This window comes from Magnolia sinica, chromosome 2 (assembly GCF_029962835.1).
Source record: "Magnolia sinica isolate HGM2019 chromosome 2, MsV1, whole genome shotgun sequence".
Classification (NCBI taxonomy): Eukaryota; Viridiplantae; Streptophyta; class Magnoliopsida; order Magnoliales; family Magnoliaceae; genus Magnolia; species Magnolia sinica.
This window is the reverse complement of record NC_080574.1, coordinates 137865789-137880224: the sequence shown is the minus strand read 5'-3', so window position 1 is coordinate 137880224 and position 14436 is coordinate 137865789. Positions and strand designations below refer to the sequence as shown.

At 43.1% G+C, this 14436-nt stretch overlaps 1 protein-coding gene across 1 annotated transcript; it reads right to left on the bottom strand.

Annotated features, from left to right (window-relative positions):
* Positions 1–5650, bottom strand: LOC131237887 (galactinol--sucrose galactosyltransferase-like). The gene is made up of 4 exons (XM_058235934.1): positions 4283–5650; positions 3015–3192; positions 1342–1709; positions 1–630 (listed from the first exon to the last, which is right to left on the bottom strand). The coding sequence occupies exons 1-4, from the start codon at positions 5525–5527 to the stop codon at positions 64–66; spliced, it is 2358 nt and encodes a 785-aa protein (XP_058091917.1). The 5' UTR covers positions 5528–5650; the 3' UTR covers positions 1–63.
* Between the last annotated feature and the right edge of the window lie 8786 nt (positions 5651–14436).

The window sequence follows — 14436 nt, the reverse complement described above, 5'->3', positions numbered from 1 at the left end:
TTCATACAATATTATCTTTTACTAGTAATTTCATCAATAAATCAAACAAAAGAAACACTAGTTTCAGTATAAGTATTCAATCATGGATAATTTCGAAGACGACCCGGGCCACGAAACTTGAATCACAACCATCCTATCATCATAGACAAATCCCACCTCCTCTCCATTGATCCGACAAGATTTCGGCTTCTCTGATGAGAACGCCCGCATTTCGCCGGTCCCCTTCACACCAACTCGAACGGAATTCTCTTCACCGTCGAATTCCAGTGATTGAATTGCCCCGCCCGAGTTTAACATATTCACCAACCCAATAGGAGCGAATTGGACCATGTTCATAGGCAAAACCATCACTGGCGAAACCGTGAAGAGCTCGAAATCGAACGGCTCCAAAGAGATTTCTATGTATTCATGTGGCCTGATGAGAGCCACCAGCTTTGATTGAGATGAGTACACTGCAAACATGTCTACTCCTTTAGTTGAAATGGGACTCTTCCCATTTTCCCATTCAATGTCATTTGGGCTTGTACGGGCTTTTAAGACGTGTGAAAATTCAGAGTAGCATTTGTTTTTTCGATCCTCACGGCACCATCCTCCTCCTTGGCAGTTGAATGCTCCTACAACTCCAGTAACCTGTTTCAAACACGAGGAGAGAAAGAAATGAAGCTAACCATTAGTTGTTCTTAGTTTTGTTGTAGCATTTTCTTGGAGGTGATTTCAATGAAGATATATACTAAATGAATGGTGTATATGCTATTGCCACCGTCAATTAGTCATGGGGTCCACCTGCCAATGCGCCATTTCTGGCCAGGCTGTTCTACTGGCAAGGATTGACAACTTGGGCAAGTTGGATATGTTAGTTCCATCCAACCGTCCATTAGATGCTCGTAATGTTAGCATTAGATCCCAAAATTCAGCTTGATCCATGACTCAGGTGGGCCACATCAAATGGAACAATGGGGAGGGCGACGCCCCTAATAGACACCTCTATATGAAATTTGGAGTCCACCTTGTTGTTTATATTCCATCCAAACCATTAATCAGGTGAGTCCCATAAGGATTAAAAGACCCACCAAAAATCAGGTTATTCCAAAACTCAGGTGGAACACACCACGTGAATATACAGTTTTTAGCCATAGTTTTACATTGCTCACTGTGGTGTGTCTTACCTGAGTTTTGGATCAAGATTATTCTTAAAGGGTACAATGAAACTGATGTGGCCCACTAGATGCACGACTCAGATTCTACATACACATCACAGGTGGGCCCCACAAAATTCGAATCTAATATTCATTTTGTAATTAAAAGAGGAGGAGCTCAAAAACAGCGATTAAGACATGATACCTTGTTTAGATTCCATATCTTGAGCATGGTCTTCCCATCATGCAGTGGATCTTCAAAGAGGCAATCCCGGGTCGGAAGAGCGTAGAATTCACACCGTAGGATCGAGCCATCAGGCAAGACCAGGGTCTTAAGCAGATCAAAGTCATGTTTTCCGACCGAGTCGCTCACGTAGATAGGCCCACCTGAGATAGCCCGAGAAGCAGCGTGGAACCTTGCACAAGGGTGAGTGGACTGGAACATGTCCCAGTCAGGGTGTATGAAGTTCCCCATCCACAGGCTATTGTACGCACAGTGGACCATGTGACACCCTTGTAGCCAGTATGTACCGTTCGGATCGCCTGATGGATCAGTGCACCAGAAATCGTCACCTGCAAGATTCATGGGTCCCATGAATTAGTGGTGAGTAGGGCTGGGTATGGGTGGGACCCGGGCCAGGCTAAGGTCTGTTCAAGGCCGACCTGCATCGTAAAACCAAGGTCCGGGTCTAGGTGGTCCGAGATGGGCCCAAACAAACAGGCCCAAATCGGCCCATTACGATTTTGAATGGCCAAAGCCTGACTCAGCCGTCCATTTGAAGAAGATCCAAGCTGTTCATTTAGGCATGCCCCACCATCATGACATATGACGAAAATACACTTGAAATCTTAATGGTCAGGATCGGGTGGGCCCCACTGGCTAAATGAACGGGATCTAACAGAAGCGGGACATATAACTGGAGCAGAGTCTATGGACCTATGGATGGGCCACATCTCAATTAATGGCCCTGATGATTAATCAGAGCCATCCAGGACCCGTTATCCAATGGTTTAACAAACGGGTCGGGCCTCGATGAGATTTATTCGGCTGTGGCCTGATACCAAATACTTCCATCACCAGCTGGCGTTGGATCAACCTCGACGGACTCGAGCCCTTTACAACACTTATTTTACGCAGCCCGTAAAATACCCCACGTTCTGGAGATATGTAAAATCCACCCCGTCCATCAGGTTTTATCCTTGATTCTAGGTCCTGAGGAGACAGATCATCTAAATAAATTACTCAGGTGGGCCACACCACAGGAAACAATGGGATGGAATGTCAACCACAGGTTTTCGTGTAAGGCCACCACGGTGTGTATCTTTCATCAAACCCGTTAATCAGGAGTAACTCACAGGATGAAGAGAAGATACAAAAATTAGCCTTATCCAAACTTAGGTGGGCCACAAGGGTTTTTTTTTTTGCAGAGATGATCTTTTCCATGTACGGTGCAAATAAGCGTTCTCACCTGATTGGCGGAGTACATTTTACATATATAATATGTGGGCCCCACACAACTAGGGTGTTTTACTGAGAGGATTCCGTCCAACCTCAATCCATCCGGCCACGTTACAATTACATCCATGTAATTGGGGTTTTACGAAGTTCCAAACATGGACCGGTCAGAAAATCGCAACCTAGAGAAGATCTGGACCATTCATCCGAAAATCCCTACAATGGATTACCACAACCTAAAAGTTATGCTGATCAGATCATCGCAACCATCCAACCCGTGCAATTACTAGCGTCAAAGCACGGATATGGACTAAACGGGTGAAAATCCCCCGATCAGAACGGTTCGTATTTAGTATGACTGGGAGATATGGCCCACCCAAGTTGAGGCCCATAAAAAATCTTAAAGAAAAAACAACACGTACCAACACGACCGAGGGACATTGCTTCGGTCCCGAGGAACATGAAATCGTTACAGTGCTCCATGCTGGCAATGACTCCGTTGCCCTTGAAATGCTTCTTCACAGAATCACTGAGAGCCTTGTAGTAAGCTTTGGCTAACTCCACCCTACCGCCATGCTCTTCACACAGCATCTCCAGCAACTGCAGGACCACCGAATGTTACGGTACACATGCAAAATGTTCATGCATGCATGTATCATAAACTCACGAGATGCATGCACGCCTGGACATGTATACGTCATTCATGCATGAATCTACCACGCAAACGGATGTTGTAGCACGTATGGCATTGGGAACAAGTGCACGTGCTCACAATCGCTTCATGGTGCATGTATGCACGTGCCAAGTACCGTACAAATAAGCATGTGAGTGTAGTTTCTTGACTCGTCGACTCAGCTAGACCAGTTGGTCCTGAGTCGAGTTACAACTCGGTGATTCGACCGAGTTGGGGGAACTCATCCTCTATTCTCAGTACTGACTCGTGGTGAACAGACTTTAACAAATCCGAGTCGACTCGGCCGAGTTGTCTATTCATGGACCTAACCTACCCATCGTAAACGCTTCAGTAAAATCAACGAAAACCTAGCGCTTGCCTGAGGGATGGAAGCGTGTGGAACCATGCAAAAGATTTTTTAGGTTTCGAGTCAATTCAAGGCCGGTTTGGTGAGGAATCGGATTGCGTCCGACCCCCGGTCGGACGTAGCAAGGTCCGACCAGATCTGTGTGGGGGCCTACCTTGATGTATATGTTTATCCACGCCGTCCAAGCCTTTTATAAGATAATTTTAAGGCATGGGCCCAAAAATGAGATAGATCAAATACTATATTGGACCACGCCAAATAATAAACTTATTTGCATTAAATGCAACAGCAATATCTGATGTGGTCCACTAAGATTTGTATCTATCTAATTTTTGGGCCTACACATCAAAATAATCCAAGAAAATGAATGAACAGAGTGGATAAACAGATACATCAAGGTGGGCCCCCACGCAGATCTTGTCGGACCTTGGGTCGGACGCAATCCGCTTCCGTTTGGTAAATGGGTCGGGTTCTTTTGACTACGGTCAGACCCGAACCCGACACACATCTCTTATACAGACCATTGACCAATATCTTAAATGCTACGTTATCATCCAGTTTCTAAAGCCACAGGGCCCACGTCTGACGGTTATAGCAACTTCCATTAATGTGTGATAGATATTTAAAACATAAAAGTTTCAAGAACTCACGTGAATGACGTCCACCTTCACACCGTCGATACCAACAGAAGCCAGATGGGAGTGCAGCCCTTCATACATCTGTCGCGCCTGATCAGGATCCACGAGTCCCACCCCATTGTTAACGATCTTCTCAACTGCCAGATCCTCCATCGTCATCTCCAACCCAGGTGAAAGCCGAGGCGTCACGACCGTCGATTGCGGCATCCAAGCAACGTTGGGCCGGACCCCACCCCAGTACCCCATAAGCGCGTGCCACACGTACACATAATCAACGGTTGGGAACGTCTCCTTCAGATCTTTGATGAACGCTCCCATACCCGAATCCATCATCTTTTTGCAACCATCAGTCTGCTTGCTTGAACTTTTATACTCACTGAACTTGTGATTTTCTTGGAACTTTACAAGCCGGCATGGCATCTGCTCGCCAGCAGATGTTAAATCCATACCCTCAGATTCTGTAATTGAGTCTTCATCGCGACAGATGGACTGCCATCCATCATCGATGAGAACTAGTCCAGGGGGACAACCTCCTTGAACTAGTCCTTTCACTCCTTCCCAAACTCCTTCTGGATGCACCTTTAGATAAAACGCATCCCACGTGCACCATCCGAACTTATCCACAATCCCTGGAGGGGTCTTCTCTTCTAAGAGCTTGAAAGTCCCAAGGTGGGCCCTTATGACTTTCATGGCTTCTTTGATGAGCTTATACGGGTCGTCTCCAGCTTGTATGTATAATGAGGTTTTGAAGCTGGAGGCGATCACGTGCGTGGACCCACTTTCCACGCACATGTCCACGTAATCATCCTCCCCTGGTTGGAGGGAACTCCGAAATGCTCCCTCAATGAGGGGAAGGAGGAGAACGTAAGGTCGGCCAGAGTCGGATTTGTCGAGTATCATCATCTGAGTTTCGTGCTCGACGTCACTCCCTTTGGTGCCAACCCAATGTGTGGTCCACCACACCTTGAATCTGAAAATGCTCATGAATTTGATTCCTAGGAGCTTACCTAAAGACGCCACGTGTCTGCTCTTTGGGATTTTGGAGTCGAACCCGACAAAGCAGCCGGTCGGATCGACCGTTTTGTCGATGGATGTGATCGACGATGGGGATGCAATGATATTGGGTGGGACATCGAGGAGAAATGGATGGCCTGCGACCGTGAAATTCTTTCCGTCGAGGGAGATCAAGGACGGTTGGTCGCCGTTGATGAACTCCATCGAGACATCGGAAGAAGCTTTGCTCAAGCTAGGAGCCATGGATGGTAGAAAGGGCTAAAACAACAAAAGAAGTAATAGAGAAGAGGAGAAGTTAGATATTGAAATCTTTGGGTGGAATAGAGAGAGGTGATTTTTGATGTGTGATAACCAACGGCTAGAGGCCCATGTTATATAGACTCTGCCCAATGAAGGAAATCGACACTTGTATGAGCTGATGTGTCCCTTTGATAGTTATTAGGCGGGCCCCACCATGATCTTCCATGCATTAGATGCCTCTAATTTTCTGAATTGAATAATGCCTTGCTCAATTAATGTCGTTTTCTAGGACTAGGAACTTATAACTTCCAACCGGTCCAATGGTTGGGGAAACGGCCCCACGTGGCCGTGTTTGTGTGGGCTTTTGGAATATGGGTCCCTCGTATTCCAACTGGGACAGGTGATGGTCAAAATCAAGGAATTCTGTGGAAGGCGGTACCTTTGGAAGGACATGATCTCTCATCTCATACGTGCCCTCTTCATAATCTCAAGTGGACCACATTACAGGAAACAGTGTTGAATGAATTTTGACCATTAAATATGTTTTGGGGGCCATAAAAGTTTTGGATCAAGCTGATATTTATTTTTTCCCTTCATCTGAGTCTTTATGACCAAATCAACAGATTGGATGTCAACTAAACAGTATAGTGGGCCTTAGGAAGATTTTAATTTTGAATATCCATTCATTATTTTTGTCCTGTGGTGTGGCCTACCTAAGATTTATATCCATATAATTTTCTATATATAGCATAAAATGATCTATAAAAATGGATTAACGGAATGGATGAAACACTTACATCATAGTGGGGCCCACAGAGCACCGACCATCAGCCACGGGGCTGGTTGGGGAAACCGCCCCACGTGGCCGTGTTTGTGTGGGCTTTTGGAATATGGGTCCCTCGTATTCCAACTGGGACAGGTGATGGTCAAAATCAAGGAATTCTGGGGAAGGCGGTGCCTTTGGAAGGACATGATCTCTCATCTCATACGTGTCCTCTTGATGCTTTTTGATCTTCACTTTGTCTTTGCCGTTCCTCGCTTTTCCTTTAATTGGGGAGGGGATTAGGTGTGGCCAGGGCCTCACCCAATATGGTGCAGCCCATACTGTGGAGCCCACCTCTATGTATGTATCCTATATCCACTCGGTCCATCCGTTTTTACATATCATTTTAAGATATTAACTAAAAAATGAAATAGATCCAAATTTAAGATGGATCATAACATAGGAAAAAGTTGTGATTGAATGTTCCACCATTAAAATCTTCCTAGGGCCGACCGTAATGTTTACTTGTCATCCAACCTATGGAGACCGTCACACAATCCCTGATGTAGGAAGAAAAACAGATATTAGCTTGATATAAAACTTTAATGGCCCACCAGAAGTAATTAATGGTGAATCACCACTCTTTCCTATGATATGGCCCAGATGAGATTTAGGTCTATTTAATTTTAGGGATCATGTCATAAATTGATCTGGGAAAACGTATGTACGGTATGGGTATAGAATAATTACACCAAGGTGGACCCTACGGTCAGGGCCGAACCATTCTGGGGTGTGGCCGGGTCGCACCTAATCAATTCACCTTTATTTTCAGCAATCTCTCACACGTGGCAGGCTCATCTTAAATGATTTTCTTATCGGAGCGGATTAAGGGTTACCTGGCTAACACGTCACTGGTTGTTAACCTGACCTTGGGGCCCACCTTGATGTATTTGTTATGTATACATTCCATCCATCCGTTTTGCCGGCAAATTCTAAGGCATGACATGAGGGTAAAAAAATGAAGCGGATCGAAATCAACGGCACAGGAATCCATGATAATCGAACATCCACCGTTAAAAACTTCCTAAAGGCCCACAGTAACGTTTATTTCCCATTTAACCGTTTGATAAGGTCACACGACCGGACAAAGGTAAAACACAAATATCATCTTGATCCATAACTGTTGTAACCCCAATAAGCTTTTAATGGTGGGGATTCAATCCTTACTGTGTGGTCCACTTGAGATTTGTATATACTTCATTTTTAAAACCATGATCTAAAATTATTTGGAAAAACTGATGAATGGCGTGGATACACAAAACATACAGCAAGACGGTCCTTCAGAATCAGAGCAACGCCTATAATGTGTCGCCCGAATAACACCTAATCCACTACGCCGCAGATTGCAGGAGCAGATTACCAGTGACCCAGGTATAGAATTATCTTTATGTTTGTCACAGATCCACTCCGTCCATCTGATTTGAAAGACAATAATAGGACATGGTTCTAAAGATCAGGAGGATCCAATACTCACATGGGTCATACCAAACGAAACAGTGGGTATTGAACGCCTGGCAGTGACAGGAGTTATGTATCAGAGTGATATTTGTTCCTACCGTTTATCTGAGTGGTATTAACTATATTAACGGTTTGGATGGCATATAAATATCATGGTCAGCTCCAGGAAGGTTTCAATGGTGGACATTTCTGTTCCCTTGTTATGTGCCCATACGAGTCTTGGATCTGCCTGATTTTTAGAATCCTATTCTATTGTGTTCTTTCAAAACAGATAGATGGAGTGGATTCGTCATGGACATCTCTGTGGGCCCCACACAGTCCCTCGTGTTAGAAGTCGGTGAGATCTGATTGGGCCATGTGTTAGATGGGCCACACAATATAATAACTTTCAAAAAATACTTTCGCACGCAGATTGCGCGGTGACGTTGCCACCACCGACCTCCATGGTTGCAGCACTCCGTGGGGCCCACCATGATCTACCTGTCCTGATTTTCCTGGTAGTTGCTACCAACCTTTCAAAACATATTCTAGGAGGAGAAAATCTTTGATACACTGGCGGATCGTGATGAATGATACACAGGCACTTCAAAATCGTACACATAGAGTATTTTCAACTCAAACTGAACCGTCCAGATTGTGATGCTTAAATATATATGAATAACTACTGGAAGTTTACACCGATTCCATTACCTAAATAGCGGGTTGGTTCCCATGTCGTGTGCGGTTTAAATAAAAAATCCAACGGTCCTAATTCAGTAATATGTGTCCATGGACCAGAGTCTATGATCATCCCACCAATCTAATTTTGGATTACACCGATCTACAGCGCTTACCACATTTTGAAAGGTTTGATTTTGATCATATATAACAGAATGTGTCCAATTCGGCGTGCCAGCGTATCAACCATCCCATTCCAACGGAGTATCAAGTAAATTCCCGAGCTAACACGGCAGAGCCGGTGGAACCGTAATATGATAGAGCCATCTCTTTACCGTACACGTGTAAAGTTTTCTGGTCAATCAGGACTGTTCACTTGGCGTGTATAATCATAGATGGGCTATCTATCGAAAATAAAACCTATCAAAGGATCGTAACCGTCCTTTTTCTTCACTTCAAAGATGTCCAGCAACCATCGCTTTGACTCACACTGTTCATATAGATAGGACCATCCGATATACCTATATCTTCTACCATTCTTCGTCCACGATATGGCCGACTAGATAGACAGTCCAAGATTGAAATCGGATTATGTACTGAGTTACTTAGTACGCTCTTATCTTACTGAGTAAACTCAGTTGGGCCCACTGTGAATTTATGTGCTTTATCCACACCTTCCATACATTTTTCCATCTCATTTTAGGCGTTGATCCCAAAATTGAAGCTTATAAAAATCTCAAGTGGACCATACCAAAGGAAACAGTGGAAATAATGATTTCCACAGTTGAAACCTTTCTATGCCCCACAGTGATGTTTATTTGTCATCCAAACTGTTCATAAGATAAAAAAAAACATGGATGAAAGGAAAAAACAAATATAATCTTGATCCAAAACTTCTGTGGCCCCTCAAGAATTTTTCAACGGTATAACTTCAATTCACACTGTTTCCTGTGGTGTGGTCCATTTTAGCCTTGTAATCCTTTGCTTTTGAATTATGGCCCTAAAATTATCTTATAAAATGAATGGAGAGACTGGATAAAATATATAAATCACGGTGGACCCCACGGAATTTACTCAGTACGCAATCCGCTTCCGTCCAGATTGACACATAGATCTTCCACGTGTACCGTGGAACGATGGCCGTATCATATTCCGGTTCCTACTTCTCCGCCGTATCATCTCCCAACATATTCTAGGAAAAGGGCCGAGCTTGCTGGATTCGTAAATCTGGGGCCCACTGTGATGATGCGCCTTAAATCCATACCGTCCATACATTTCGACAGCTAATATTAGGGCACAGTCAAAAAAATGAAGCAGATCAGGTAGACCGTACCACAGGAAACAATACTTATTGAATCCCCACCGTTAAAGAGGCCCAACGAAATGTTTATTTGCAATCCAACCTGTGAAAAGGTCACAAAGATAAGATAAAGCGACCAAGAAAGTATAAGCTTGATCCAAAACTCCTGTAACTCTAGATAACTTTTTAACGGTCGATTACCATTGTTTCATGTATTATATTCTACATTAGATTTGGATCTGCTTCTATTTGTGGAATCATGCCTCAAAGTAAGTTTTCAAAATCAACGGACGGATGGATATAAGTAAAATAAATTAACGTGGGCCCCACAGGCAGGGATCCACCCACCGAGGTGGATCCGGGAATAGATAAAACTAGACTCGAGGTGGAGCCCCTTTCACTATACACGTGGCACTATTCAAGATTTTCGGAGAACATTATCCAGATTCTGGAAAGTCGGTCGGACCATGACCGGTCCACGCTACCTATTTGACCACTCACACGTGGCAAGGTGGGTCACCGAATCGGTAATTCAAATGTTATACGTGGCGCGAGATGAATGGATAAAACGCAACGAAATCGCTCGACATTTCCATTGGTTCCGCCACGGCCATCTGTTTACTGAGAGGAGTAGGTACTTCCCGGTCATACCTAAGACGTTGCGGCCCTTACCGTGGGGTCCACCTTGATGAATTTATTCTATATCCACACCGTCCATCCATTTTTACAGATTATTATAAGTTATATAACGAAATTAAAGCAGATCAGAAATTTAGATGGACCATACCAAAGGAAGGAGATGTGAGTGACCATTAACAACTTATAATGGGACATAATGGTTTTAGATCAATCTGAATAATTGTTTTTCCCTTAATATAGGTTTATGTGAACTTATCAATAGGTTTGATGGCAAATAAATATTATATAAACATTAAAGTGGACCATGGGAATATTTTAACGGTAGGGAGTTCACTCACCACTGTTTCCTTTATTATGCTTCGCCTGAGACTTATATCTCCTTCATTATTTGGATAATACCAAAACATTATCTTTAAAAACGTATGAACGGCGCAGATGTAAAATAAATTCATCAATGTGGGCCCCACGGTAAGGGCCGCACTGTCTTGACTGAGGCCGAGGCCGCACCTAATCCGCTCCCCATCTGCTTACACGAAGGATTCACCACTGGGTTTTGCTACAAGAGGTTCCACCGTATTGTCACAGAATATGCTACGTTTATAGGTCCCTCCACGACCACTTCATGTAATCTAAGCCGTTTATCTGATGAGAAGTAAACGAATATTTGCATAATCCAAAATCTTCTAGATTAATAAGATCATAAAAGATTATTGTGTTAAAAAGAAAATGTATTAAATTGTCAAAAGTTCTAAAACTTCCGGACCTGAGATTTTCTTTTTATCCATACAGCGTGAGCTCCATGCTATTAACGGTTCAGATCACAGAAAAATAGACCCAGATGAAACCATTAAATTCCCTGCATATGATAAAACCATTATGCCCTATAGTAAGTTTTCAAAATCCACGGACAGTGTGGATATAAATAAAATAAAATAACGCGGGCCCGCGGTCAGGGATCGACCACCGAGGTGGATCCGGAGAGAGACAAATCTTGCCTCGAGGTTTCGTAGTACACGAGCAAAGGTCGCCCGAGTTGAGTTTAAGCAAAGTTCAACCATAATGTTTTTCAACTTGACCCAAAGCTCAAGCTCAACATAGCTCAAGCAATATATTTTTATAACATATATTAATATGCGCCCAAATTCACAGCTCAATTGGCAAATTGAGTGGAGATACCTAGTTTCAACACTTGAGGTTTTGGTACCGATCCCTAGTAAGGGTGGCTAACGTGGGGTGTGTGTACTAACATGGGTGTGTACTAATATACTAACTCAAATATATATATATTTAAAAAAAGTTAAAATTAAAAAGTTTTTATTAAAAAATTTTACCGAACTTTAGCCGTTTCTATTCCTTCCTTTTCTTTTCCTTATCTCTTTTAGAGTAAATTCGACTCAACTCGAGATAAACTCAACTCAACTCAACTCGAATCACTAATCCAGCTAAAATTCGACTAAAAAGCTTTAACAAACAAGCCAAGCCTCAATACTAACTTCGAAGGCGAGCTCAAGCTCGGGCTCAAACACAAATATAGCGTGGGCGAGTCAAGCCGAGCTTGGCCCGACTCGACCCAACACGGCTTGATCTACAGCCCTACTCGAGTTGGAGCCCCTCTTTTGCTATATACGTCGCACCATCCATGATTTTCGGAGAACATTATCTAGAGTCTGGAAAGTCGGTTGGACCATGACCGGTCCACGTCACATGGTTGACCACTCACACGTTGCAAGGTGCGAGTTGGTGATTCAAATGTTACTACGTGGCCCGAGATGAATGGATAAAACGAAACCAAACCGCTCGACCATTTCCATTCGTTCCGCCACCGACATTTATTTACTGGAGCGGAATAGGTAGGCCCCGGCCACACCCAAGAAAGTGCAGCCCTTACCGTGGGGTCCACCTTGATGCATTTCTTATATATCCACACCGTTCATCCGTTTCCACATATCATTTTAAGCATAAACCAAAAATGAAATAGATCAAAATCTCAGGTGGACCATTCCATTAGAAGGAGTGGTGACTGACCATTAACAAATTATAATGGGGCATGGAAGTCTTGGATCAATCTGAATATTTTTTTCCTTCCCTTAATCCAGGTTTATGTGACCTAATCAACAGGTTTGATGGAAAATAAATATAATATAAACATTAAGCTGGGGGCAAGTAATATTTTACTGGTAGGACGTTCACTCACCACTGTTTACTTTAGTATTCTTTGCCTGAGACTTATATCAGCTTCTTTTTTCGCATAATTTCGAAAATTTTCTTTTAAAACGTATGGACGGTGTAGATTTAGAATAAGTGCATCAACGTGGGCCCAACGGTAAGGGCCGCACCATCTCGAGTGAGGCCGGGGCCGCACCTAATCCGCTCCCCCATCTACTTACCCGACGGATTCACTATTGGGGTTTGCTACAAGAGGTCTCACCGTATTGTCATAGAATACGCCACGTCTATAGTTCCCTCCACAACCATTTGATGTAATCTAAGCCGTTTATTTGATGAGAAGTAACAACTATTTGTATAATCCAAAATCTTCTAGATTAATAATATTATAAAATATTATTTATATTAAAAAGAAAATGTATTAAATGATCAAAGTTCTAAAACTTTCGGAGCTGAGATTTTCTCTTTTTACTCATACAGTGTGAGCCCCATGCTATTAACGGTTCAGATCACTGAAAAATAGATCCATGTTAAACCCTCAAATTCACTGCATATGATAAAACAATACATCCACATGTACTGTACCAAAATTTTGGATTTCTTGCGATGTTTTTGCCTTGCATTTGGGGCAGCTGCACCCGCATCTTCTTTTTTTTCGCTTTATTTTATTCCTTCTTCTTCTTCTTTTTTTTTTCTTTTGCTTTCTCTTCTTTTTTCACGAGGGCGGTTCCTTAAATTACGGAATGCAACCGTAACCTCCATCGCTAACGTAACGTCGCGCTAGGTACGTACGCAAACCGAGAGCCACGTGGATGTAACATTGATGAGATCCGCCCCGTCCATCAGGTATTTTGAATCATATTAACCGTTGAATCCAAAATTCAATATAATCTAAAATTCACGTAGACCATTGTATAGGAAACCTGGGATTGAACAGCCAGCCCACTATTAGTTTCGTGTTGGGCCCCGGAGGTTTTTGCATGCCATCCAACCCATTCATCTAACATGACTCGTTAGGACGAAAGAATTACTTAAAACACGGTACGAAATGAATTTAGAGGCTTTATGTATAATATTTTTGGTTGGCCCATCTAAGTGATGAATCAGTCTATTTTGATCCAGGGTCTTTACCCTTACCCGGGTGGTAGACTCCCAGGAGTTTTAACACCGGGTCAAGGGTTCGAGTACCCACCAGTGGTGAAATCCCACGGCGTGCGTGTGTGGGGTGTGTGTGTGTGTGTGGGGTGTGTGTGCGCGTGTGTTTTTTTTTTTAAAAAAGGTCTATTTTGATCCAAGGCTAAACAAGAAGAGGTGGCGTACCTGATGGATGGTGTGGATTTCATTAGCTTTGAGTTGATTATCTCGTGAAATCAGTGCCGCGTTTTTCACAATCTGCTCCTGACAATCCGGGCAAGGCAATCTGCTCTCCTATGCAAGATATGATCGTAGTTACTTTTAAAAGTGAAAGCTAATCATATTAGTTCTGCAGCATTTTAAAGCCATATAACATATCTCCTCACATGTATCATTGCTTTACAAAAATAACATTTTGGTAAATGTCTTGTATTTTGCAAAACAGCATAACATAAGCTAAATGGGTCCAGCTCCATAGCTCAATTGTATACACATGTGTTTCAAGCCTGAGCTTAGAGATCCAGTTATCATAAAATAAGATTGATTTAAAATCCTGAGGGTCCAGTGCCATAGTTCAATGGTAGACAGATCGTGTTTCAAAATTGGAATTAAAGATGAGTTCCCATGTAAGTATGAATAGGCAGGTGAGTATGGGGGTGCATGCGAAAAATAAAAGATACATCTAAATCCTCAAGGTTATGGGAGCGTGGATTTGGAACCCTGTGGATTTAGAAC